General features: G+C 40.6%; 1 protein-coding gene across 2 annotated transcripts in view; it reads right to left on the bottom strand.

Annotated features, from left to right (window-relative positions):
* STIM2 (stromal interaction molecule 2) overlaps positions 1-19,323 on the bottom strand; it is a 70,280-nt gene extending 50,957 nt beyond the window's left edge. The window contains exon 1 of one of the 2 annotated variants that reach the window (XM_075024205.1): positions 18,946-19,323. In XM_075024205.1, coding sequence (XP_074880306.1) covers positions 18,946-19,150 — 205 coding nt within the window. In that variant the 5' untranslated portion in view covers positions 19,151-19,323. The remainder of the gene's footprint in view (positions 1-18,945) is intronic. The other variant, XM_075024194.1, reaches the window with a different exon arrangement.
* Between the last annotated feature and the right edge of the window lie 7,916 nt (positions 19,324-27,239).

Below are 27,239 nucleotides of genomic sequence, written 5' to 3'. Positions count from 1 at the left end.
CTTACCAGAAAGATTGCTAATTGGTGTTAACTCCATTAAGTTCTTTACTTGATAAGAACTTGTTATCTAGCACAAGTTAGAAGTTACTAAACAGAGAAATGCAGAGGTAATTACACCTTCCTTGCTTGAGTACTGTGTGCTGTTCTGATCATCTCCAAACAGAATGAGCATAATTCCAAAAGAAGAAAGGGGAGTTCTTCATATGCAAAAGGCATACGATAGATAACAAAGCAGAGAAAAATAAACCAAGTAGTGATTTTTTTTCTTCTGATTGATAGTATTTTGGAAAGCTACTAGCTACAAAAAAAACAAACAAAAAGCCAACACCACAGCCTGCCTTTACATAGTGTAATACACAGTTGTGACAATGAGTTCTACCAATCATCATGTCCAAGACACCCAACTTTTTTCAAAGTAAGATATTCGTGATGGAACATAAAGCCATGTTTATAACAGGCAAGACAAAAATCAAGCAGTCTGGAGCAAGTCTTCACGCTTCAGGACATAAGGCAACTAGTAAATGTATTCTGTCAGGAAAAGTTATACTGAATCACTGTGCTGCAACTATTTGCTAGATTTCTTACAAAAGCCTTTTCTCAAGCCCCAAATAGACTGTTATTTCAAGATACTAAATACCTACATCTCTGATTTAGTAAGATAACACTTATGTTCTTAAACAAAGTTTTAACCAGACACTTCTGGACCAATGAGGGGGGAGAAGCACACAACAATATACCTAAAAGCATATTTGTGAGTAATACCATCAATTGTTGTCTCAAAGAGCCATCTCCATAAAAAAAACTACAATTCCCTAAAAAGCCTCCATGGATTTCCACATTACAAGAGCATGAATAATATACATGGCTTTTCTCTTAAAGAAGCAAACACCAATGTTTTAGTAAAAGTTGATGCCACAGAAATTGAATCCTCTCTCCTACCAGGAAGCGAATTTTTAGCAAAATGGTTCTGAATAACAGATGACAGTGATAGATGCTCTGTAGAAATGCAATTAAGTTTGCTCTTTTATAAAAGCAGTAAAAATATTGCCCAAGATCACTTCGTTCCAAATACAATATTTCAGTGGTCTGTAAAGATCTACAGTCACATCTAAAATTTGATTCCATTAATTCTTTTTAAAAGTTAGGTAACAGAAGAATATGATACATGCATACAATCCTCCTTGTCTGTTACCCAAGTCTTTGGAAGTAACCAAGTACTCACAAGGCTAATTTACTTACAGAAAAGTGAAAAAAGCCTTTAGAGTTTCTTGCTACATAATTTCAGTACTATTAATTTTTGGACAATCAGTTCTTATGCATACACTAACACAAATTCTGCTAAACCAAGTTTTTTAAGAGAGTAAAACAATTACTAAATCCTACCCTAAAACCAAAAAGTGCTTTATCAGTGAATTACCTAACAACCTCCAGTCACATAAGAAAAGTATACAAGAGAGTATGCCATGAGTGGAATAAAGAATACACAGTGTAACATACCAGGCACCCTCAGAGTGGAAAAATTCAGAATCACCACATTTCTCATATAAAAATAAACCACATAATTAAAGATGTGTCTTAATTTAGCATTTGTTTTGTTTTATACTTGTTTCTTAAACAGCTATGATAAAATATTGTTTACTTACATGAACAAACACACCAAAAGAATGAGAGACAAGGAGTAATCCAAAGGAACATTTCCCAGCTTCCCCAACTTGTGTACTGCTGGGAACTGCATATGCAACCGTTTCAACCCTACACAAAAGAAATCTGTCACCACATCTATCCTGATGACTTGTATGTCTAAATGCCATTAATGCCAAGGTTTTTTTTTCTAGACAGATGCAGCATTTTTGCAATGCATTGTGCAGCATGCACAGTCTTTGCTACCCTCCCTTGACAGAGCTTTCCCTTGGCCCATCCCTCATTCCACTGGTAACTTTTATTTAGTTTCTCTACCTACGTTCAGCCAGCATCCATCTTCTCTTGAACGTTCATGAGGCCATACTGGCAACCTCTCACTAGTTACTCTTATTGCCTCAGATTTTCCTATTTCTTCTCTTCTTTCTACAACCTGGCTGGGCAACATTGACAGCTGGTTGGCACATTAAAAATTACGCCAAGCAGGTGCATGGACAGAATGGATAAGTTAATTTTGACACACCTTTTGCTGAAAGCTGACTACGCTACTTTTAATTATGGAGTATTTCATATTCCTGGACTATTCAGTTATTTGCTAACATCACTATACACAAGCAAGGTCCCAGTTCAGAGGAGATGTTAAAGTTGTAATACCACAATTAAAGGTCCTTTTGCATACATTAAGTGTGTTAGACTAAACACAAAAATCATTCCCAACATTAAGTGTTGGATCAACCATCAACTCTGAATGCAAAGACACAGACGTTCATTCATTGGGCAAAAAAAGCACAAAAAGTCAAAATAAATTCAGACAGTAATAAAGCCTTAAATAATATAAATGGCTTTGCATCATATTTATTAATTAGGAACAAACTCCGGATTTCTCAACTACTCACCCTCATATCATTCACCCCCTATCTGAACTGAGCCACCTCATAAACAACATAAAAGCAAAAGTTGCACAGAAATCTACTTTCAGATATTTTTTTTTCTTCTGAACACATTGCTTAGCAAGTTCCATTGGATATTCAGCTGAGGAGGTAAATAACAGATGTGACCAAAAGTGAAGGTAATGTTGGACAGGCATCCAAAGCCAGAGTGTTGCCCAAGGCGGGGGGTGGGGGCTGGGGGGGGTGGATTTTAATAAAAAAAAAAAAGTTACATTACAGAATAAGTCATTCTATACTAGACAAATCACTGCTTCTAAATATACTATTGAGTTATTAAAAGACTTTCATATAAGGAGTTACCCTGCAGATTTCTAGAAGTCTTAATTATATGAAATACACTCAGTTGTGCTTAGAAGTACAGTACAGAACTTAAGCATAAATGTTGATTTATTACAACTTGCATTAGTCAGATTTAACAGGTGAGAGTTCTCTGCAGATTCCAATGTTAGTCCAAAAAGGGAACAGAAACTCAGGTACAATCCTATCAGATATTCTGAACAACTACTGAAAGATCCTCCAACACAGGACAATTGCAGCCTCCTAACAAGCCCCAAATTATATGCCACCAAACATTTTTGAAGATTTTGGGTTTTCTCCATCTCTCCGATATCTTTCAAAGACAAGTCTATGCCATCAGAAAAAAGACATTGCCCACAGCTGTCATCCTTCCTACTGCAAAACACATATGAATAGTAATGAACCACTAAGAGCAACTCCAATGCTATGGTAGCTTGCAAAGACAGAGTAGGCAGACCAGTATTCTGCTTGTGACTAAACCAATCACAGTTGCACGATACTGAACAATTGTGGGCGAGAATATCACAATTTCTAATTTAGCACAACATTCTGCTATGAAGTACAAAGTGTTACTTGAAGTTCCCAGATGCAATTAATGCAGAGGTGGAATTGTTCTTTCCTTTTTCCATAGCTGTGCTTCAGTCTTATCTACAGATCTAAAATATTCCTGTTAAAGAGTTTCAGAACTACATTAACTGATGGCAGTCTACTCTTTACTCCTGGTACTCCTTATAAACATAGGCAGATAGATGTAAAACCAGCTAAGCACCTTATAGCCACAAAAAAAAAAAAAAAAATCTAACAAAGCATTGAAATTCCTTCTGGAACCTACATGGCACTTTCAGTTATGTGCTGTTGTACCCAACATTTTACAAGACCCACACAATTCCTGCACCAAAAGTTTAGCAATAGAGAATGGCTCTATTCAGCTTTTCAGTATTCCTTTTCCATTCTTAAACTGGAGCAAAAAATAAGCAGTGAATCAAATGAGGTGAGAAGGCCTGTTAAGGAGGTTGGGGTACACAATCAGAACATACAAAACATGCATAAGATTTGTTGGGGTGGAGGTGGCAAGGCAAGACAAATGCAACAGCATGACTCAACAGATAAGACATTTAAAAGAATCTTACAAACTACATTATGAAACATTACATCCCAAAAAAATTAATCTCCTTACACTGCAACCCAACCATTCAGATGAAGTCTGCAAAACAGTTCAAAAGCTGAAGTGAATTCAAGCATAGATCATCTTCTCTAGTAAATAAGTATCTACTAAGAAGTCTCAAACCTTCTGAAAGTAATAAATTACAGCTAACAAGACTATCAAAGATGGGGAGAAGGAGTTAACACTACCTCCCCTGAGTAACATATTAATTATAGCTTCCTAGGTAGTATTACTGATTGGCTGAAACCTAATCCTGCAACATTTTAAACCTAAATGAGATAGAAAACAAAATCTAAGTGCACTTAAGAAGCACTGTGAACATAAATAGCAAATTAATATCCAACCTGAGCAGTAATTATTCATTCTGTAGCATTCAAAAAACTTAAACACATACAGAAACATGGCAAAAACACCTGACTTAAAAAGCATTTAAGTTTAGATACAAACAAACAGATTAGAGGTTCCTTAAACAGGATGAGGCACAGCTTCTAGAACAGTTCTCATATAAAGGCAGGAGAGCAACATTTTTTCCCTATGTCTGAAATAAGTGTCCTCTTCGCACTCAATAGAAATCTAACTGACACAGCAAGTAGAGTTAGTGGTGTGATCCACATGCGCAAACAGGGCTTTCGAACTCATGGCAAAACAAGTTTACTCTGTTATAGAAGGAGCCTAGATGCTGACACCTCAAGAGATGTGAAATGAATCCCATCCTTAAAGCTTCTGATCAAGTAACATCATGGGTATGCACTTTGACACCTCTGGGCCCTACAAACTCAACACTGTTAAACAACAAAAGAAAATACTGAGTAGGTGAAGCAGGAAACTGTACACAGTAATTGCTACCCAAGCATGCTGTTCCCACCACGTCTTGAAGTTTGTATGGTCTGAAACACCAGCTCCCAAATGACACCGCCTTCTCAGAGTCCAGTATAACAACAATAGCCTTGGCATGAACAACAGCCAAGCAGAAAAGCCAAGGAGAAGGAAGCAGGCTCACTGCTGGAAATATCCAGTGTGGGCAGCAACAGCTGCTGCTGGGGCTGGCTGCTTCCCTGCTCTCTGGGCCCTACACCCCACCAGTAACCATCCCACATGCTCCAACCTCTTCTGGAAGCAGCACTTATGCCAACAGCAAGGCTTTCTGCCTGCTCTGCCAAATGCAAATTTCCCTATTTCCTCTGAAAGGGATGACAACCAGACAAGAGCTGGAAGATGCCTGGAAGTCATCCTTCGGATGACGACACCTTAAAAAAATAAAGTACAGTTTCTGATAGTAGACATATTTAACCCATATTCAGATATCTAGGTATACCCAATTATCTTTAAAATCTTTTAGGTTAGGAAAGAAATAATTGAGGTTGCTTTCATTACAACTAAACTTCATATCCATTTCAATTAGTAAACAGAAAATGACTAACATGCAGTCAGTAAAAATCATGGGGTTTTGCCTGTTTAACAAACCAACTAACTAGAACTTGCACATTGAAGTAATGTGTACTTAACAGAAGTTTGAGACAGGCCAAAGAGGAAGCAAGTTTCAAAATATTTCTAAGAGAGAAATACGAAACCATCGGGTGAGGCTATTTCATAAAACAAGTGAACATGTCAGAGCCAAAGGCTCATTATTCATGCGACTATAACAGGCTAATTCCAACTCTTGGACAAGATGCACAGGAAAAGTACAGTATTTACCTTGCCCTAGGCACTTAAACCTACAATACTTTGAGAACTTCATTATTAGTGTTAGCACCAGTACTTATCACCAGTATGAACGTCATAATTCATCCTCTACTATGTCTCTAACTTACACTTAATTCAAATACTAAGATTAAGAAAGTATCCAGGAAGTATGCTCTTCACTAGGTGTCCAACAACCCTGGGGTTAAGTAAAATACTTAAGAGAAATGCCTGACATGCTTTAGTTCCATGCAATACAGAATGCTCTATATTCAAGTTCTGATCTTAAATTCACTACCTATCAAAACAAAAGGAGCTCTCTGACATATCCAAGCAGTTGTACAAATGGCAGCCTCCATGGTGATCCCAGGACATATGCCACTGTTTTCCACAGCAGTTTACAGTTGGTGTTTCCAATTCTCATCTCTGTGCAGAAAGTGCCAAAGAACTTCATATTTAAGTCTGTCTTCTCCAAAATTCTGAATGCAAAACTTGCCAAGGGAAACATAATTATAGCTCTGTCTGGATAGTGAAATACATGCTCCTTCCTGCTTCTAACAATTGTCTTGCTACACTCCCAATAAACAGACCAGAATTAAGCTTGTCCTTTTCAATCATTGCAAACACAGCACAGACCTAGAAAAGCAAGATGAATTGCCACTCCTTCAAACCCCGTACTTCTCTTAATTTTCATGTGCAAAATGTCCTTGTTACTAGCAGAGTGTTTCACTTCCACTTTCATTTTTATTGTGTACACAAAAAAAAATTGAAAAAGGCAAACTGAACTAGACACATTCATGAAACATTTCTGCAGTCAGTTTTCAGAGCAGAGCCCATGGCAAGACCAGAGAGTTTCACTTAAAGTATTCACAGTTGCACAAGAAGCAGTGAAACAATCATTTTCATTCCAATGAGCCTTTGAAACCTTTTGGAGAAAAAAAAAAATTTTAAAAAAGAGAAAAGAGGCCACAAAGTCTGAAAAGTTATTTAAAGTTATTTTCCCTCAACATCCTGCAAATAAAAGTGGCCTGGTCAGAGCTACAGAGTGAAATCCCATTTTCCAAAGCAAATTGGGTTGACTGATCTTCAAAATTGTCACACTACTACCTAAAACACTACAGCTGCCCAAAATCTCCACTTCACCCACAGTCAGATCTGAAGGTAAAAGACTAGAGACTGTTTTTTTCATCACAGATAACAAGGCACTACATCCAAACTTTAAGCACGTTAATGCAATTATAGTATTCTGAAAACTCAGTATCTTCAGTTAGTATGCTTAGTCCTCTGCCTAAAGTCTTCTCAAACACTTCATAGACCCCAAAAATACAGCATCAGAACAACAAATGACCAGAATTAAAGCAGCACTTATTAAAATCTTTGTGCTAGAACATCAAAAAATTCTATTCAAATGAATAATCAACTACTACTTTCATATTTAAAGAATAAAAGCAATAATTTGGGTAACAAGACAATGGCTGTCTTGTTCTTTGGCTTCTGTAAAAATGTTAATCTGCTGCTGACAGCATTTTGGGCACAGAAAAATAAAAGTGGCAAAAAAAAAACCACACAGAAAAGTCATTGTAATTTTACTAACTTCCAGCAGGAAAGAAATTACAGCCTTAGGATACCATTTAAGACACTGCAAACCAATACAAATCAAGATAAGAAACACAATTCAATAAAATCAATTTACAAAGTGAGTCAGTGCCAGCAAATATTTTGCTAGTCCTCAAGTTGAAAGCCCCCGCTTAGGAACAACTTCAAAAAACTTACCGCATAAATTATGATGCAGCTTACTACAGCATTATGATATTCTCCTTTAAGCACTTTACCCTTATTCTTTCTATGTTAGCAATCACTTTAAACTTTTGCACAAAACCAAAAATTAAATGCTAATGGAAAACAGCAAGTATGTCAAACTGTCTTGTCTCAAACACCACAACCGTACCTTGCAGTTTCACAGAAGACTAGCAAAAACATATGAATTGGTCACACTGAATCAAAGGTGTCCATCTAGTTCAACCTTGCACAGCACCAGTTAGCAGTAGATGGTCCAGTACAAAGGGTGATATCAAGAACAATTTTTCCCCAAAACAAAACATTTTTAGTTTGCAAAACAGTCCACTGCAATGAGTTTTCTAGTTTAATTCTACGGGTTCATACAGGTGTGCTCTCCCCCTTCCCCCAGGAAAATGGGAAGCAGGGGGATATATCTATTTTTAAACCTTCTTCTGATTTTCAGTGAATGCCCCCAGGTCTCATAGCACGAAAACAGCGACCAGTCTTCCTACAGTTGCCTCCTTCATAATCCTCATGATTTCTAAGAGGTCTACCACATCCTCAGTATCACCCCCTAAGACCTGAAACCCACCTGGCTGCCACAGTGCTCTTCCATCCATCCCTCCCGTCCTCCACCTCCTTGGCCTTCCTTGCTTCCAGTCCAGGGGTCATTCGACCTTCCTTCCCTTAGCCAATTTCAGCAAATTATTCCAGCAGAAAATGAACACAACAACTAAACTGAAATAGCTCAGCATGAGTAAGAGGAGAGGCTGAAGGCCTAAACCACAGTTGCCAACATATATTGGCTTTAGCTTCCAAAGAACTACAGCCACAGGGCACGTCTTCTAAAACCTTGAAGTCCTAATTTCTTTTCATAAAAAAAAAAAAAAGTATATATAAAAGCACTGGCAAGCTTTATTCAAACATTTTCTAGTTCTACATATCCTTTCAAGTGACCACGATTAGTATACTATTTCCCTTTCTCCGTAATTTCTTCCTGACCAACAACCAGGCTTTTTCCAAAGAACAATCCACTATTACTCCCCAAAAATCTCAAGTGTAACAGCTAATCAGAGCTCCAATTATTCAGTTAAATCCAGTCCAAGGATACACTTCATGGTATGTAAGTACTGAATAAAATAACCTCCTTCCTCCTTTCTCTCCCTGCCCCACTTTTTTTGCACTTTGACACTGCCATCTCATCACCGTGTCACAGTATCATAAAATACCATCAGGAATCAATGCAGGCAACAGCAGTTTACGTTGAGTCCCCCTTCATCATCCCGCTACACGTCAAACTTCCACTCACTTCTAAGCTAAATAGTATAACACTCCAGTTGTAAGCATCTAGTACCATGAAGATGCATCTTTTTTCTTCCCATTAAGATAATGTTTTACCTGTGATTGTTTACCACTCTTTTGTAAGGAAATAGCAATTTCTGTGGACCTGATCACAGCCAAGGTTGTGTACAGACCTTTCATTTTGTTGAAATAAGGAAGTCTTACCATTTGTCAACATCAAGATAAATTAGAGCCTTGACTACTGTTCACAGGATACTATAAACAGACATGAGGCAACATAAAACAAGCGTCTGAGTGCTTTTGTGACAAAAAAGAAACACATCACAGATGCATAGTTTCTTAGGAAGGATGTTTACTCAATAAAGGAAACAAACCCGTTTTACTTGGATACCTTTATAACAAAGTTTAAAAGTAGTCAATTGGATGCATTTAGAGCTCAGGTAGATGGGGTTTTTTTCTTTCAAACATCTACAGCTGAATCAGAATGGGAAATGTCTTCATTATCCTGTATTAATAAAATCACATTTCATAAGTTTTGCTTTATAGAAGTAAATAGTTATGCCAGGCAAGCGATTTTAGTTTTGACATGAACACTCACTCTCTTATAATAAATCAACTGGTAAAAACCAAATTAACTCCCAAAACAAAGGTTTCATTCCAAAACGTGGATTTTTCTATACGCTAAGTTACTATCATCTACAATAACTAATCTCCTTAAGAAGCCCTACTAAAATCTTGGCTGTACTGCTAATCTAGAAGTCTCCCTCTACAATTCTATGAAGTAGTTCCTTACCAATTTTGAATGCAATTTTCCAACTTCACAGTTGGTAACATCTGTGTAAAACGCTGCTTTTTGTGAGGAGCTAAATCTCACTTACCCACCTTTCTCAATCACTATTTATTTGGCATCATGCGTGGGCTTCTACTAAAATGGTTAATACTACCTTCCTCCAATACCATTATCTTCTCACAGATGCCATTGTGCAGCTGTGCACTGAACTGAAGCAAGGACCTGATACTGCTGAAAAAAAATTAATACCAACTTCCAGCTCAATCAATTTCCCCAAACTAGCTCATCTCCAGCCACAATAATGTTAAGGCAGCAGCTGGAACGTATAGAATAAGCAGGGAGGGAGAGAAAGCAACAAGCACAAAGGAGGAGCAGCCCTTTCTGCAGAAACAGCCTACGCCAAGGTCAGTTTAAATCAATAACAAAGCAACATCCTTCAAAGACTGCAGAGCTGCAGGTCTCATAGGTCTCGTATCGCTGCCTGCAACACAACCACAATAAGACCAATTATCAGGAGGGCAATTTCCTAAGACCAAAACCAAAATACCAATTTACTTAACATGCAGTCTTAGAATGAAATGGGTCATGGAGCTGTTGGAGCAAGTCCAGAGGAGGGCCACGAAGATGATCAGAGGGCTGGAGCACCTCTCCTGTGAAGACAGGCTGAGACAGTTGGGGTTGTTCAGCCTGGAGAAGAGAAGGCTGGGGAGACCTTACAGCAGCCTTCCAGTACCTAAAGGGGGCCTGCAGGAAAGCTGGGGAGGGACTTTTTACAAGGGCATGTAGTGATAGGACAAGGGGTAATGGCTTTAAACTGAAAGAAGGTAGATTTAGATTAGATGTAAGGAAGAAGTTCTTCACTGTGAGGGTGGTGAGGCACTGGAACAGGTCGCCCAGAGAATTTGTGGCTGCCCCATCCCTGGAAGAGTTCAAGGCCAGGTTGGATGGGGCTTTGAGCAACCTGCTCTGGCGGAAGGTGTCCCTGCCCATGGCAGGGGGCTTGGAACTGGATGGTCTTTTAAGGTCCGTTCCAACCCAAACCATTCTATGATATGATTCTTTGAAATCCCAGTGAATATGTAATACAGGTTCATACACTGAAGTCAATGGAATTAATTTCATTGTCTCTTATCCGTACTTTAGACTGACATATTACTGCGCTGTTTCCAAAGTAACTACAATACCCTCTACAGCTCTTACAGCAGTGTTTCAGTAGATACATTCAGGGAACATGAACCAGGTAGGAGAGAAGAGATTGAGGCAGCCATGCTCCAAAAAAGTACTGGCAAAGTTAAGCCTTTCAAAGCAAAATTAAAAACATACCCTGGGGAAGACAGAGCTGTCTTGATACCTATCATTTGCAACTAAAAATCGCAAGTAGGAAAGGATATAAATATAATTTTCCTTCCTGCCACATCATGATATAAGTATTGGAGCTATATGATATTATATAGTCTAATTTTCTTATTTAGCAAAACAGTAAACAATACTTAGCACTAAAAAAAGTAACTTCATTTTCACTTCAAAATAATTTTTATGTCTTTAGGCAATGAAAATAAGTTAAGCCAACAGTATTTTTCATATAGGCATACAATGTTACAGCAAGAAGTTACCTTTCAACCTTCTATATATAGCAATCTAGAATTAAAACTACAGTAGAAGGAAGTCTCCTACGCAGAATAATTAACTTTCACATTTGTTTCAACATCATCACTGACCACATGGTTTGGGTGGTTTTGTTTATTTGTTAACGGTATAATATTTCTTGCTTGTTGTTCTTCAAATAAAAATACTGGGTAGCATTTCAAATTGAGGAAAACTAATCAAGCTTGTCATTTCCAGACTATAACTAGAGAAACAACGTTAAGACTTATTCTTTTTACTTGCTTTAGATCTAGGCATACAAACAGAAAATTCACCTGCTTACTGCAGGTGGGAGGAATGAATTTGAAGTAAAATCCTGTGGTTGGAACAACAACAAAAGAAAAAGATTCAGCAGATTGACAAAAGTTATGTTCACAACTTCCTAGCAATGCTCACTGAACATATTTCTACATGTAAACAGAGTAAATTTTAAAAAAAAAAAATCACTTATTGAGCCATCCATTCATTCATCAAATGCTACACATAGAAATTCAGGAGTTATTGATGACCAATCTCGATGTGAGCCTAGAGGAGATATTTACTATTAAGAATAAAATAATGTTTGCATGAAAATTTCCTTTCTAAATAACATAACTTGCAGAGAACTCTTGATTTTAACTAATTTAGTTCACACAGTCACCTAATGGAACTGAGAAAAATAATTACATACAACTAAGCCATTCTTTTATTCTAAACCACAAAGCGAGAAAGAGTATTCATACCACACCTTCATGTATGGAAAGTTTCCCGTTTTAAGGAGAAACTACACAGAGCTTAGAAATCCAAAATGTCTTCACCAAATTTTTATTCAGCAAAAACTTGTTTAATACTCTACCACAAGATCTGCTTGCTTTTAAACACAGCTTTAAATAGGTTCAGATAAACCACTGTGTATTGCTTACCTCAGTTTTAGAAGCTGAGTGCAATTTCTTACAAATGAATAATAACCACAGAAACAAAGTACACCAAAAAATAAGAATCGGGTATTAAAATTTTAACTGGAGACAGTACTAGAGGGCTGGGCTGCTGACAGTTTTAAAATGCTTCATGATGCAGAAGAAAAGGTAGGAAACAGAAAGCATCACCTAGAGTAAAAGGATGAAAGCTATCTTTGCATTCCTATAAATTCTGAGCTACTGCAAAAGTTAAACCTTCACACAATCCAAGTAGCCTCAACAACCATTCCAATTTACACTAGTTTCTTCGGTGCTGCTAGTGGTTTGTTATACAAGCTGCAGTAGTCAGTAATGGGTTCCCTCTCACCTCTGCATCCAGGAATCACAGGGGAAGCAAGATTTACCTGCAGTAGTATAACACTATCTGCATAGAGAGGAAATTTTCTTCTGATATTCCTAAAAATCTTTGCTAGAAACCACAGGAATAAGATTTAAAAGGTGAGTTGTTCTTAAATGTTAATTCAAATTCTGTTGACTCAATTGAGTCAACAGCTCTGTTATAATGAGTGCTGTTAACTCAAATTCTTAACTGTTCTGACAATCACATTATCTTCAATTTTCAAGACAGATTTTACTTAAAATTCTGGAGTACTTTTCATTATACAGATTTAAAGATTCCTCTAACAGGTCTCTGAAAAATTCAAGGTCCAGAAGAAGGAAAAAAAGGGAGATAAAAAAAACCCCAACACATGAAATATAGTAATAAACTCTCTTCGGTTAAGTTTGAAATGCTCACAGAAAGCAAGAAAACAAATGCAAGTTTCATAGTACCCAGACAATCATCACATTCTGTTTATGCTGATTCTAAATTTTAAGAACACAATTTCATTTTATTCACCCCCTCCCCCTTTTAGGTATGCAAAGATGGTTTCCATAGTAACAGGAGACTTAGTAGTATCCAAAGGCAGAATAACACTTAACTCATGTAATAACTTGAAACTCACCTTAGTTTGTAAAATGCGTATGTGCTTATTTTAGGACAACATGCATAGTGGTTATTTATTCGTAACACATACCATATGTGGTCAAGTTAAACATCTCAAGTTCCTGTATCTTAAAAAGCCAGTTTCACAGGTAGGATGTAACAGGCTAATCCCAATGAAGTCTCCTCATACATCAGGATTTCTGCAGTAAATTAAAGTGAATTCTTATGTAAAATAATACACTTTTGACTTCCGAGGAGTTTTTGAGAAAGTACTAAAAATTACAAAAAAAAAAAAGTAGTAATTTTCCTAGCTTTCCCACAATATCACAGCTCCTTGCAATATGTTCCTCTCCCTCGATGCTGATTGAGAACAGATATTAAATACAAAAAGGACATACAAGTTACAGCACACAAGCTAAAAATCAATTAAAAGGGTATCAAATTGCTTACTTCATACAAACTTCAGAAAAAGGAAACTACATTTTTAGGTGTTTTTCATAGTGATAGTATCATCATGGGAAATCTTATCAAGACCAGCTGCTTCAGTCATTGGGTCCAGTCCTCCTTCGACAAATACATCGCAGCTCAATCTAGTTATAACAGATCGGTATCACTGAGGTTAGGTAGAAGAAAATGAGTCATGCCCAAGCTGCGTAGGAGCAGCTAGCCAGAATCTGGTAGGAGGTCCCCAGAAAAGCAGAGCTGTCTTCAGAAAGCTTACAGCTGAAAGGGCAACACAAAAACCTGCCAATGGAGGGATGATGCCAAGTAAAAAAATTTCAGGGAGGGACACTGAGGGGTTTTACGAAAGGGTCTGCTACAGACTACTACTGTAAGACAAGAAAAGGAAAATACCAGCTAAATAACCTGGCTAATTCCCAACACCAAGACCAGGGAAATCTTCAGAAGAGGTGAAGCTGATGGTCAAGGAAAAAAAGCTCACAGAATACCACAAAGTGCAGAAACCCGCCAGGAAAAGCACTGAAGAGTTACAATGAAAACACTGGAAGGCTGTCAGGCAAATATACTGGGCTACAGGCAAAGGAAGTTACAAGTGCTTGGGATCTTATCTCCAAGCGAGATTCCAATGCCACTCAGCTACCTGAAGGCCAAGATTTTTCCTGGTTGATTGGGTTTTAATATTTGTTTCAAAAACCTCTACAAATTCAGCCAACTACAGCTTTTTTTACTTAGTATATCTAGTAGTTATGACAATTCACTAACTGTTGATTGAGCTATGAAAACCCAGAAACCATGATGCACAAGGTTTCTTTGCTGGATTTCTCCTATTGCTGGGTTTCTCCTATTCTTTATCACTAAAAATAAAGAATATGCTAAGAAACTAAAAACCTAATGCAACTGGGAACAGAGCAGAAACTAACTGGATTTCAGGGACAGACGACTGCATTAAGATGCTATCAGAAAGTAAATGACAGCTTGAAGTTGACATCCTTTAGTGGAGAAAGGACTTGAAATTTCTGTCCTCCCAAGAGAAATGGTAAGACCAGATCATGAAGAGCTTAACTAGAGACTGATAGAAGTAATGGAATAAAAGAAAAACCTATAATGCTGTTTTCACCACTAGAGAAATCTACTAGCCTTAAAAAGCAGTTTGCTAGGGAAGTGACAGAAGTCTCCTAGCTCACAACCTTTTAAGACCTGTGCATGCCAAAATAATCACGCAAAAATCGTTTTGCTACCATGACCAAAATCCCTGCACTCTTTGTATTAGTCCACCACATGTGAAGTCTCGCACACAACCACCAACTTTCAAATGGATTACTGAAGCCCAAAAAGGTCACTAACACAGTTTCACAGTCACCTTAGTGATGCAATTCTACAGACAGCTACACTCAGACCATCACTCACTGCCATCACATGAGGCAGACCACCCTTCTTCCCCACTGCTGACCCCACCTGCACGGTCCCATCCTCCCTCTTCTTTGCACTGGTGCTAGTGCTTAAAGCATATCAGGAGAGAGTCTGGTAAGAAATCCATCGGTTCTTCTGTTGCCTGCGTTTCTTTTCACATTCCTGCAAGCAAAAGCAACAGACAGTGCTCATCACAACACTGCGGGCAAGCAGGGTACAAAATAGCAAGGGAACAGGAACTCTCCCTCCCTCCTTGTGAGTACTGGGATAAGCATGCCGACTCCTACTAGCTCTCTTGTGCTAACAATATTGCTTGCATGGCCAGCTGGGGTCAGCTCCAAAGCAAGCCACCCTTCAACAGCCACCCACACTAGAGCGGCTTAGAAACCAATCGAAGTTGCAGCTAAAACCACGTTTTCTAGAGACCCTTGCTTCTCAAATGCCAAAGTCTGATTAATTTGAAGAGCTTAAGAGTGTTAAGATGATGGATAAGTTCCAGAATGAAAACTCAATTAAAAGAAAAAAATCTTTGAATGACCTTCAGGAAGAGGTTACATTATGTTGCCCATTGTTTCTTCAGTAAATACAATGTAGTGCTGTAGTTAAAAATGGTCTAGCGCAATATTATAAGCCATTATTTGAGAGAAATTTATTAGCCAAATACAGGTCCAGGTTCTCCGTCTCACCTGGAAGGCAGCCAAATTAATCCATGACCATGGAGTAAATTTAGACTTTTAAACAAGAAAAGAATCCACAATTATCCCAAATTACAAAGCAACTTAATTAAAAGTCAATCAATAAACTGAATGTGAAAACCCAGTGTTATCTTCAGGCTCAGAACAGAAGGTTCCTTAAAACTTTCTACCAAATTAAGTAGTGAACAAGCAGAGCTAGAATGAATAGAAAATAGCCTCATGGTGTTCCATCCAGTGGAAACACAGTTTTGTTCATCTGATTTTCATAACTGTGAATAAATAAATACCTTCAGCACAGTATCAGATGTTACATATACAGCTGTCATTTATAAATTACCATTAAAAAGGTACAGATACACAGGAAGACAACAGCAATGATAATTCACATAAACAATTCAGTAAATCCCTGAATATCCAATGAAATATGGCAGGAGTAGAATCTTAGGCTCTTTCCCAGTCCTAAAATTCGTCATACATCTCTTTTCTGTCAAGTGCCTAGATTATCTCTGCCAGTTTCTTCTCTAACCCAATAAAACCTCCAATGATGGGAATTTTTTGAACGATCTATGTTATTTGACTGTTATAGGTAAAAATTTTCCAGCCTATAATTAACCCAAATCTTGCAGACTCCAATTTACTTCCTCTTAACCTACATCTTAACCACAGAGAAAATGGAAGAAGTTTAGAAAAAAAAAAAACACAACTATATCCTCCTGTGAACTATTTCTTACATACACACCCCTCCCACAGCCTTTTCCACCCCCCAAAATAAAGCAATACATTAGTATTTTTTTGCATCCGTCATAGGTTCTGAGCCTCTCAATCCACATTGCTACTTTCTTCTGTACGTTTTGGATTGTTTAATAGTCAAGACTAGATGCAAAAGTGCAATCAAAAAAAGTCGTCTTTAATTTAAACTGGATCAACATATCCAAGGATAACACCCGCTTTTGCCAGTTGCATAATGTTGCTTATTCAGATCAATTTGTGACTAGGACTCTTGGATTACTTCCTACAGCTGTACTGCCCATACACCTCTATTTGAGCATCTGATAGCCTCTTCCTACAACAGCATGTTATACCTAGCAGCTTTTTATCTTATGGATTGCACATCTCAAACCTATCAAAACAACTGAACTAAAAGTTTATTTTATTCTTCTCCAGACAAGTGTTGGCAATCACTCCTAACTCGATGGCACATCTGCAAGTTTTATCTTTTAAGGAAAGAAGGATGGCTAATATAACTAAAATCACCCCCTGAACATGTCATCTGTTTTTTTCCCAACCTTCAAGAGTTCTTCCAGCTTTGCATAGAGCAACTTAAACTATTTGGGTTAATTACCAGACAGGCAAACAACTTACATGATCAACTGAATCACCATATTTATCAAGTGGATGAGCATGGAACTATGTTGAAAACCTCCTGAAGATTAAAACTGATTCTAAGATGGCTCGTAACCATATGTATTTTCCAGACCCAACTGTCATGTAACTCAGTAAATCCACTTTTAAAATGTTCGACTTCTCAAATAAATATATTTCACCAGATTCACTGCCGGGGGTTTGGGGGAGGCAAGGAACACACCACAACAGCTGATAAGCATCTCAATACTGCTACAGTCCCTAAATATATTAAAAAAATGGTTTTTCCATATGGGCTGACACATCAAAATTGATTAAGCCTGAAACATAGACAGCATCAGCACTACACATAGCAAGAACCGTTTAATACCACCTAAAACCAGATTAACTACAGTCTGGGGAAAAAAAAAAAAAAAAAAAAGCTTTTACAATACAGCATTTTCACAACACCCTTGGGAGGTACGACTGCTGCTTCACAGACTGCGGATGTTCCAACTTCCTTAGTTTATACGGCAAGCTGACAGATTGGACAATTTAGATTTCAGAAATGCTGTGTCCTCAAACAAGATTGCTAGATCACATAGCCTTGCATCTCCATCTCAGAGTTATTTCAGGAATACTGTTGAAGTTTTATTAACTATAATTAAAATTCATGGTTTTTAAAGTGCTATGTTGAGAAGAAACCCATGCATGTTTCATCCACTGAAGTTCAGTAATTTTAGCTCAGGATGTCAATACTATTCCAAAGAACATTAGAAGTTCTTCTCTGATAGGAAACGCATGCTACTTTGATTCAGAAGGGGTATGGGTTTTTTTCTTCTTTCTTCCACCTTCCCCACTCATCCCTCCAACTCGAGAGCTTTTTGAAAAGCACATTGTGAGACATGACAAACTTCTAAATGTTTCTGAGTATCTCCCGAGACAGAAATCCCATTTTCCTAAGTGAACAGTCTAAAGACCATAAAGCTTCCTACTGTTCCTTACAAGATAGATCCGGAACGTGTATAAACAGTTCAGAGCCTGCTGAAATGAGATGATTTTAAACGTTTCGGTGCAACTGCTCTTTATAACTGCAGGCATTACCATCTGCCGTACGTACGTCTGTATGAATACATTCACTTTTTTTTTTAAAAAAATAACTAAGCGAAGGCAAAAAAAGGCTTTCCACACTTTTCTGGAGAACTAAAACACCCCCGCCCCCCCGCCGAGAGCTCGGGAGGGACATCTTTGTCTTCACAGCCCCGGCCGGGCTCCTGGGCGGCGTTGCAGCCAGCCGTGCCGCGACACGGCAGGACCCGCGAGTGCGCTGGGGCGGGTCACCTCCCCTCCTGCCCCGGGGGCCGCCGCAGACCCCCGGGGCCCGCCGCAGACCCCCGGGCCCGCCGGGCGGCCGTCCAGCATCTCGCCTGGAAGCCGCCCGCCCTGCGGGCGCGGCAGCGGGCGCCGGGGCCGGGCCGCGGCAGGCGGCTGGCGGCGCCCGAGACACCCGCCCGCACGGGCGGCACCGCGGGAGCCGACGCGGAAGCGGCGGCCCCGGATCTCAACAATATCGCTATTCAACAGGATCCTGCACGCATCCTGCGGCGGGCGCCTTCCCGGGGAGGGGCAGCGCGGCCGGCCGGCCCCCACCGGGGCAGTACCGCAGTGCCGCCGCCGCAGCCGGACCCCCTGCGGACCGGACCGGCGCCCTCTGCAGAGCCGCATCGCGGCTGGCCCCGCGGCCGGGAGAGGCGGCTCAGAGGCGCCCCGGAGCCCCGCGGAGCCCGCCGGGCGGGGCAGGGCCCCGGCAGGAAGGCAGGCGTCCGTCCGTCCGTCCGCCCGCGTCCCCCGCCCCGCCCCGCCGGCGGGATGCTCCCCCCGCCCCGCCGGCGGCACGCGCGGGAGCCGTTACCTGTCACAACCGCCGCCGTCTCCGCCGCAGAGGCGGTGGCGCCTCCCCGTCCTCCCCGCCGGCCACCGCCAGCGTCCGCAGCCTCCAGCTCGCATCCCCCGCCGGCGGCGGCAGCGGGAGCGGACAGGAGCAGCCCCAGCAGAAGCAGGCAGGTCGGCACCGGGGTGGCCGCCGGCCGCCGGCCGGGCGCTCGGAGCCCGCTCATCGGTACCGCCGCTGCAGCGAAGCGAAGGGAAGGGAAATGAAGGAAGGAGGGCAGGCAGGCAGGAAGGAAGGGGCTGGAGCTGCGCCGCTGCCCGCTCCGGCGGCACGAACCCGCTTCAGCGCCGGCCCCACGCTGCCTCCCGCCGCTTCCGGCGGCCGCCGCCGCCGAGCCGCCCGGGCGACACGTCACCGCGCCGGTGACGTCACCGGGGAGGGGGCGGGAGGCGGCCCGGCGGGGGGAGGCGGGCCCGGCGGTACGGCCGCGGCGCGCGGAAAGCGGGCGGGTGGTCACGCCTTGCTCCGCCGGAAACTTTCGGGCCGGTCGGGGCCGAGGGAGCGCTCCCTCCTCCCCGGCGGGCTGGGGCGCCTCGGCCGGCTCCCTGCCGGCCCTGCCCGGGGGTCCTGCCCAGGTTTGGTCCCCCCGCGGCGGCGGGCGGGCAGCGGAGGTGTGCCGGCGGGGCCGTGCCGGCGGGGCCGAGCGGCGGGCGGGCGGGCGGCTGGCTGGGTGACCGCCCTCAGAGCAGGACCCGTTGCTCAGCCGGGCTCAGGAGAGGCACAGCATCTTAAACCAAAAGGTTTTAGCTGCGGGAGGGGCGTGGAAATGAGAGGTCGGAGTTTGCGAAACGTGTCCTTATCGCACCGAGGCTGCAACAAAATGCAGCCACCTGAGGAGAGCTTTCTAAAGGGAAGGCATGTACGAAAAGTTTCAGCTCGGCCTGTACTTCAGCCCTTTCAAAACAGAAAAAAAAACGAACGGTGGTTTACCTCTGACCCCATACAACCGAAATCAGGAAAACTAAGCCCCCACAAAGATTAAAGCCTGATTTCGTTGTGCTTAAGACCTTGGCAAAAGTTCCAAAAAAAAAATACTTTGGCTTAAGATGTTTCCATCAAGCCACTGAATGGGAATAAAATCTATTTTGTGCTTTGTCCTGTCCAAACCTGTGGGATTTTCAACCATTCTGGTTTGAGCCATTTTATGACAATAACACAGCCTTTAAAGGCTGAATTCAGTCGAATACCTCAGGTACACAATACATGACAAAACAATGCAGTGTGGATGGTAAAAGCTATATAAACATTACATTCACTATTAACTGTAGCAATCACCCAAGAAATAACAGGGGAAAACTGTTTTGAACAGGTCCTCAAAAAAGCCTTTTCCTGTTTTGCAGACCCTGCAGGAGGTAGGAGCATAAAATGGAAAGGTACAAGCTGTTTTGGCAGGTCAGCAGAATCCAGAAAGCTAACTGTGAAATTGTTATAGTACTATTAAATGCAGCAGGAAATAATTTCTCTAGCAATATAGTTAACGTGATACTCCATCCCAGCTGAAACATAGTTTTATGAAAAAGAAAAAAAAAATTTTTAAGTAGTCGTAGAGCATATGAAGATTTGGAAAATGTGTCTAAACCTAATGAATTCTGTTTGAATTGTGAAGTCTGTGCGTAGCCTTATCATTTCTGCTGCTGAATACAACAGCCTTTCAAGACCAACAGTATCTGACCAGATCTTGTGCAAAGAGAACAATGAAATGCCTGCCTCTTACGAAAGCTTGTTCAGTGGTGTTTAACTTTAGGGAGGGGAACTGGAGCAGAGTAAATTCCCCAGATGGAAATAAAGAAACCAGCTGTTAATTTAATTAATTAGTTAATTTTAAAATACAAAGAGAGAGGTATTCATAAAGGGTACATGAAAGAGGCAAGTTCCCTGGATGAGTGTGAACTAATTTAGCTGAGAGCCCCTGGAGTCAAAGGATATGGACTGCATGTGTCCTATAGAGAAATGCCATGCATCAGAATAGCTGTGAGGTGGGGACACTAACAGAGAGCACTTCAATGAAAGTGCTGCGGGCCTGAAGTAGAAAATGATCCTTGTTGAAAATCCTCTTGCAAAGTCTGTTCATTTTCACCACTTGCTTTCAATTACAAGTCCCCAAATCAGGAAGCATGGAATGGATTGTTTTCAAGCAATGCTTGTGTTCTGGAGTTGGGGGGAGGTCAGGACTGCTGGTCAGGGCACCTTAGCAGAAGATCTCAAGGTGAGAAGTGTATTAAATGGAAACACCTCGTGATGCACTGCCACTTCACATCATGCAGACTCAGCTGCATAAGCTCAGAATCAAGGAAGGTACCTACCCTGGGCTGCAGCCTAACCCATTAATCCACAGAAACCTAATATGACTTGTGGTTTCAATATGAGGACCCAAATACTGCTGAGTGCCCTGCAAGGCTTGATCACAGAATCATAGAAAAAATTATGACCTCTAGAGTTCATCTAGTCTAACCCCTCTACTCAGGTCTGAGGAACACCACTCACAAATACATGCCAGTTTTGTTTTGGACTGTTGACCACTACTTTTTGGATAGAGTGCTTCAGACTCTTTTCCATCCATCTTGTCCACTTACCCAGTCCCTACCGGACGAAAAAGATGCTATGGATACCGTGGCAAAAGCCTTGCTCAAATCAGTGTGTGCTGCTCTTACCACCTCATCCATAGAGCCAATCATCTCATCATAGAAGGCAATGGTGCTGGTAGAACTGTGCTGGTTTTTCTGAATCAACTTCTTGACCTTCATCATCCCGGAAATGGCTTACAGAAACATTTGCTTCATGATCTTCTCTGAGAGAGAGGCTGGGTGAGGATGACTGTCCTGTAGTTTCCTGCACCTTGCTTTGATGATAGATGTGACATTCGCTTTTTCCCAGTAACTGGAAATCCCACCTGATTGCCACAGCCTTTCAAAGGTGACAGGAAGCAGCACCGTGACATTAGCCAGCTTTCTCAACGCCTTTACAAGAAGCTCCTGTCCAGCCCTAAGGAATTGTAAACATCTAATTTGCTAAAGTGGCCCTAATTCAGCCTTCCTCTACAGTTCGTAGTAGTCTCCTCCAAACTTTGCCACTAGGCATAGAGATCTGTGAGGCCTGAGGGCTGACCTTGCTAGTAAAGAACAAGGGAAAGAGGGCTGCGAGTATCTCGGACTTTTCCTGGTCCTTCATCAGTAGGTCACCTACACCATTCAGCAGCAGAGCCTGTGGTTCTTAGGGTTAGTATGCTTGTAATTAAAATGATTTCGATTGTTTTTGCTACCTCTGGGTATAGACAGCTGTAATAGAAAGGCTAGAATTGGTGTGAATGGAGAATGAATGGTAATGTCCAGGCGTGGGGGCACTGGATGGAGCACACAGCAGCAAAAGGGCTCTCAGCATGGACTGTTGCTAATGGCACCCATATTAGCAGGTCATCAAGACCCCAGCACATCTGTGTGCAGTTTCACAAGACACCCAGATCTGGAGAAAAAGAGCAATGAAGAAACCCTGATGACTCACAGAGGTGGGACAGGATGGAGACGCTGATCACTATCAAAGAGGCATATCCAAAATCTGTGCATGGTTACCAGCCTAAGAAGAACCCAAGAGACCTCCCTGTAATTGCAGTGGATGCTGGACCTAACGTCTGGACACGGGCATCGCAGTGCTGGGTGGGCAGCCTGATCACCACTGCCTCGATACCCCATGGCCGCACAGGCTTGATGGACACGCGCATCCTGGTGCTCCTGAGCAAGACAGCACCCTGAGGGTGCCAGCCATAGTTAAAGGTGTTTCATTTCAATTTCTGTTTTTAAAAAACACCACTTTCCCCTCAGAAGGTCTGGCACTGGTGTGTGCTACCTTGTTGATAGTGTTGCACCAGTATTGCCCACAAGCTCCAATGTTTATCTTTTTGCAGAGAGCAAACTGGTCTCAAGGTCTAGAGTTCAGCCATTTACATTACTTTCAGTCATGAGTCCTGCGCTGTATTGATGGACTCGTACAGTCTTAATCAAATTTTCTGAGTGTACTTTGCTGCATGGATAACCTGAGATGGTTTTCTGAGTCCTGTCCTCCATCCTTCCATTGATCTTCAGAGCAGAAAGCTATTTTTTTATAGTGTATATTTCACTGCTTTGAATTGCCATTTCTGTCAGCAATTTTGTCATCCACCTAGTCTTGCTGTGCACATTGATTTTTCTAAACAGAAAAGGGGAGAGAAGATAATCTTCAGAGTTATTTAATGCCCACAGTTCTTTCCAATACACACATTCAGCCAGTCCTAAAAAACCCTAGAAGCAGGTTTGAACAGTAGAATAAAGGAAAAAAAAAATACTGTTACTGCTATTTGGTGCTATTTACAGTCTCTTCAGACTACAAGCTGGGAATGCCCTGGGTAGATGTGAGGACTGAAGAGGAAAAGTATTAACCATGTAAAGAAACACACTGATAATGACAGATAAGAAAGAAACCTGGTGGGCAAAGCAGAAACTAAGCACAAGCTGAAAAAAGTGCTGGGATGTCACATTACAGAAAAGAAGACTTAGAAATAATAAGCAAAAGCTCAGGTAGAAATTAATACAATCAGATTTATTTCTTTAATAAAAAACAATGCAAATACAAACTGACAGTAAGTTAATGTAAATTAAAATAAGCGATGACCAGATTATTGGTAAATTGTCCAAAAAGCATTTAATTCTACAAATGCTGTGAAAAGAAACAATCATTTTTAACAGGTTTGAGAGTAAAACTCAAATGTCTTCTCTTGATTAGGGAAGTTACTCATATCTGCACCCAACTTATAAAAAAATGTACTAATTGCAAGCTTCCAGTTCTCTGATTTCACATGCTGATAAAATATCGAATGAAGGTGGAATTTTATAGCCTTTATATTCACCAGGATGAGAGGATCAATTTACAAACCCCTTCTCAGTTATTTCTGAGTTACTGAAGTTTATGTTTTGAGGAGGGAAAGTCATTAGCTCAAGAGGGAACTATACTAAGTATTTTAAGCTGTCCTGTATTCCCAGCCCTTAATGGACTAAGAAACTATGGGCCATAGATGTTATCTCAGCCCAGTAATGAAATTGGAACTGAGAGAATGGAAGTCAATTAAACATTTTCCTTATCTGATGAGAGTACTAGCCCTTAGGGTCTTCTTATCGATGACCAAGAGTCTAGGTATCTTTGAAATGAGCAAATTTCCTGGCAATAGGCTAAAATGATGCTAAAGTGACAAAATTTCTTTCAATCAGTGAGAAGGAGCAGTCATTAGCTGCAAACTAGAGCTGTAGATCTGCAAAGAACTTTTTGATTATGTCTCCTAATTTTAGATATTTTTTTCAATCAGTATTGTCACTAGTATTGCAGAAGATTTTTTTCTGTAACACTTAAAGAGTAAAGTACAAATATAAAAAAAGCCTTGAAAAATTCAGAATGTTCAGCAAATATTCATTGCAGCTGAGTCTCCTATTCGAATGGAAGCTTTGCTTCTGCTTTTTTCAATTTTTTGAGTTCTTTATGGGAACAAAGATGCCATTCCAGCTAGAATATATTGGCTAGGTAGACTATGGTTGGATTTTGTTTATTTCAAAAATAGACTCAAATCTGTTTACACAAGATCTGGAGGCACATCCAGAGATACCAAATCTGAAGGACAACAATGGCAGAATGAGTGAATAAAATATTTAAGGCAGCACTTTGATTTCTGGAATCGGTAGTAGGAGCCAAACAGCTTGTCAGGACATAATCTTACTGGTGATGGAGGGGCAGGATTCTTGATATCTGACTGAATATTATTTGGCACATCAGTTAGACTACAACAAAGCAATGCGTTGTTATATGTTTTGACAGCTAAAGGACCTTTGAGAGTAACACAAAAACAGCTGTGGAAATTAATACATTACAGATTAAAGTGACCAGAAGTATGTTAAAAACTGCCAAGGGACAGTCTTGGAGATCATGATGTGACTGAGTCCCTCTCCTCATCTGATCTACTCAGAGCATACCTTACTATAACTTTTTTTTGCCAAAATTGATTGCCAGACTGTAAAAGTCTAGACATTAAATTCTAAGAAGGCTTTGAGTGTGGCAATTTTGCATCCCCAGTAAAGTCGTAATTGGTTCATTTGTAGTTCAAACTGTCTATAAATGATCAATGTAACCATTCCTGATGTTTAATGAACTGTGATATTACACAACCAATCCATACACTAAAAATAATTTGCTTGCCATCTTTCTTTTTCAGTTTTCAAGCAATGTGAGAATTCAACCCATTTCAACACAGAAGTGATAGCTATAAGGATGACTCACTGAAAAAGAGTATCTATCTCAGAGGGAAGGGAGTACAGAATTTCACTGCCATATGAAAAAAAAATCCCAGTATGTACATAATCTTTCTTTCACCTTCTCTGAATCTCACTAAATCTCTAAATCTGCCCTTACCTAGAGCAGAGACAGGCAGTGCTTTGTGTCTGCTTATTCCCTCCCTTCCTGCTATACAGGAAACAAGGGAAAAATTACAATCAGGAGGTAGTGAGAGTCATTACTGTACATGGCTAGCTTTTATCTTATAACAAGCATGCTGACCAACTGTGTGAAAAAAAAATAGAATAAACATCACCAAAAAAATCATTTGGACATAATAATTTAGCACATACTCATGACCACAGCAAGTATTGATGACCACCTCCTGGGGCGTGCTTGAGTATGTTTTCACTAGGAGAAAAAAGTTCCTACTCACTTGGAACAGGAACTGTCAGGATGGAGTCTGCCTATTTGTGCTGGTAGAAGTGTTCTGCGGGATCAGTTGTAATCTTCTCAGTGGCTGTAAAGTAATTGTTGCATTAAAAATAGTGTTAAGTAGTAACTTTCAGAATATTTTTCTGTCTAAATAAGGAGCTAAAGCCCTGTTAGCTCATAATGTATAAAGCTGCTCTTTACCTGAATAAGCAGGGTCAGAAAAATACTGTTGGATTAGTTATTTATAATGGAAATAATTTGCCCCTTTAAGTAAATATTTGAGATAAGAACAAAGAATATTTATGACCTTATGAAGAAGCAAGAAGGAAGTGACCAGAGCTTTTACTTCGAGTGTGGTTCTGGTAGTTTTAGCAGCTGTTGATTGAAAAGTGGAACAAGAAATCACTCAATCAAAGGCCAGAGCCTGAGTGAGTGGGAGATTATATTCTCATGATCTGTGACTAACAGGTAGTAGTAAAAAGCCTAGTGAACATGTGTATTATGTAAATACAATTCTATTGTCAGATGGTTTGTCATAGATTGAAATGGCTGCTCTGAGGTCACAGCAAGCAGACTGTTTCCTGGAATTTCTGCAGGCAAGTTGCACATCCTGTAAACAGGAGCTCTCTAGATCCGTGGCATGTACTGCCAGGTACCATGAGCAACACAGGACCTAATAAGTAAGATCATTCTGCAGAGGCAGAGTCAGCTGTCTCAGATTACCCAGAAAGTTGAAGGAGACATGGAAACTACTGCTGAGAAAATCAAATAACAGGTATTTTGTTTTGTCTCGATTTTTTTATGTCTTGGTTTGTGTAATAGGGAAAATAGCATCGGAGACCATATCCTCAGTTACAACGTCATTGGAAACAGGCCGTCTTCCTACTTTCAAACACAACCTTGGGCATTTGGCATTACGACTTACTACAAACAGCTGTATTTCTCAGGAAAAAAAAAAGTGAGAGTGAAATTTCATCCATTGCTTACATCTTCAGTAACAGTACATACAGATCATTTTTGTTCCTGCTTGCTTCATGAGTTGTGGTACTTGGAAGGTTGTGTGCAATGTGCTAAGCTTCCCTGAGCACTGGGGTTGAACGAGCTTTCATGATCTTCCTTGGATCTGGACTTTTTTATTCCTTTATCTGCCTTCATGACGAAATTGGGAGAGTTTTGGTTAGGGGTGGGACAAAAAGGTTCTGCATTCAGTGAAGTTTTGTCAGCTTTCTCTGATAGGACCTGTATAGGATAGCTCATATTATTTATTATTTATGTACTATTTAATGAGTTTTAGCCACTCTTTTTAAACTGTTCCTGGTAGTTAACAGGAAACACAGGAAAGGGCTCAACTAAAAGTTAGATATCTAAATCAGAGACGGGCAACTCCTAATCCCTTTAGAATCAATAGAGAGTAATGGGAACTTCCAGAAGATTGGCCATTTCCTACTAAAATAAGCATCTAAGATCAGACAACTTCTCTTTTTAACCACTTGTTTCTCTTCACTGACAATAAAGGGAGCCTTATAAAACTATTT

This window comes from Buteo buteo, chromosome 1 (assembly GCF_964188355.1).
Source record: "Buteo buteo chromosome 1, bButBut1.hap1.1, whole genome shotgun sequence".
Taxonomy (NCBI): domain Eukaryota; kingdom Metazoa; phylum Chordata; class Aves; order Accipitriformes; family Accipitridae; genus Buteo; species Buteo buteo.
The sequence above is the reverse complement of the archived record's forward strand: the minus strand, read 5'-3'. Positions and strand labels throughout refer to the sequence as shown.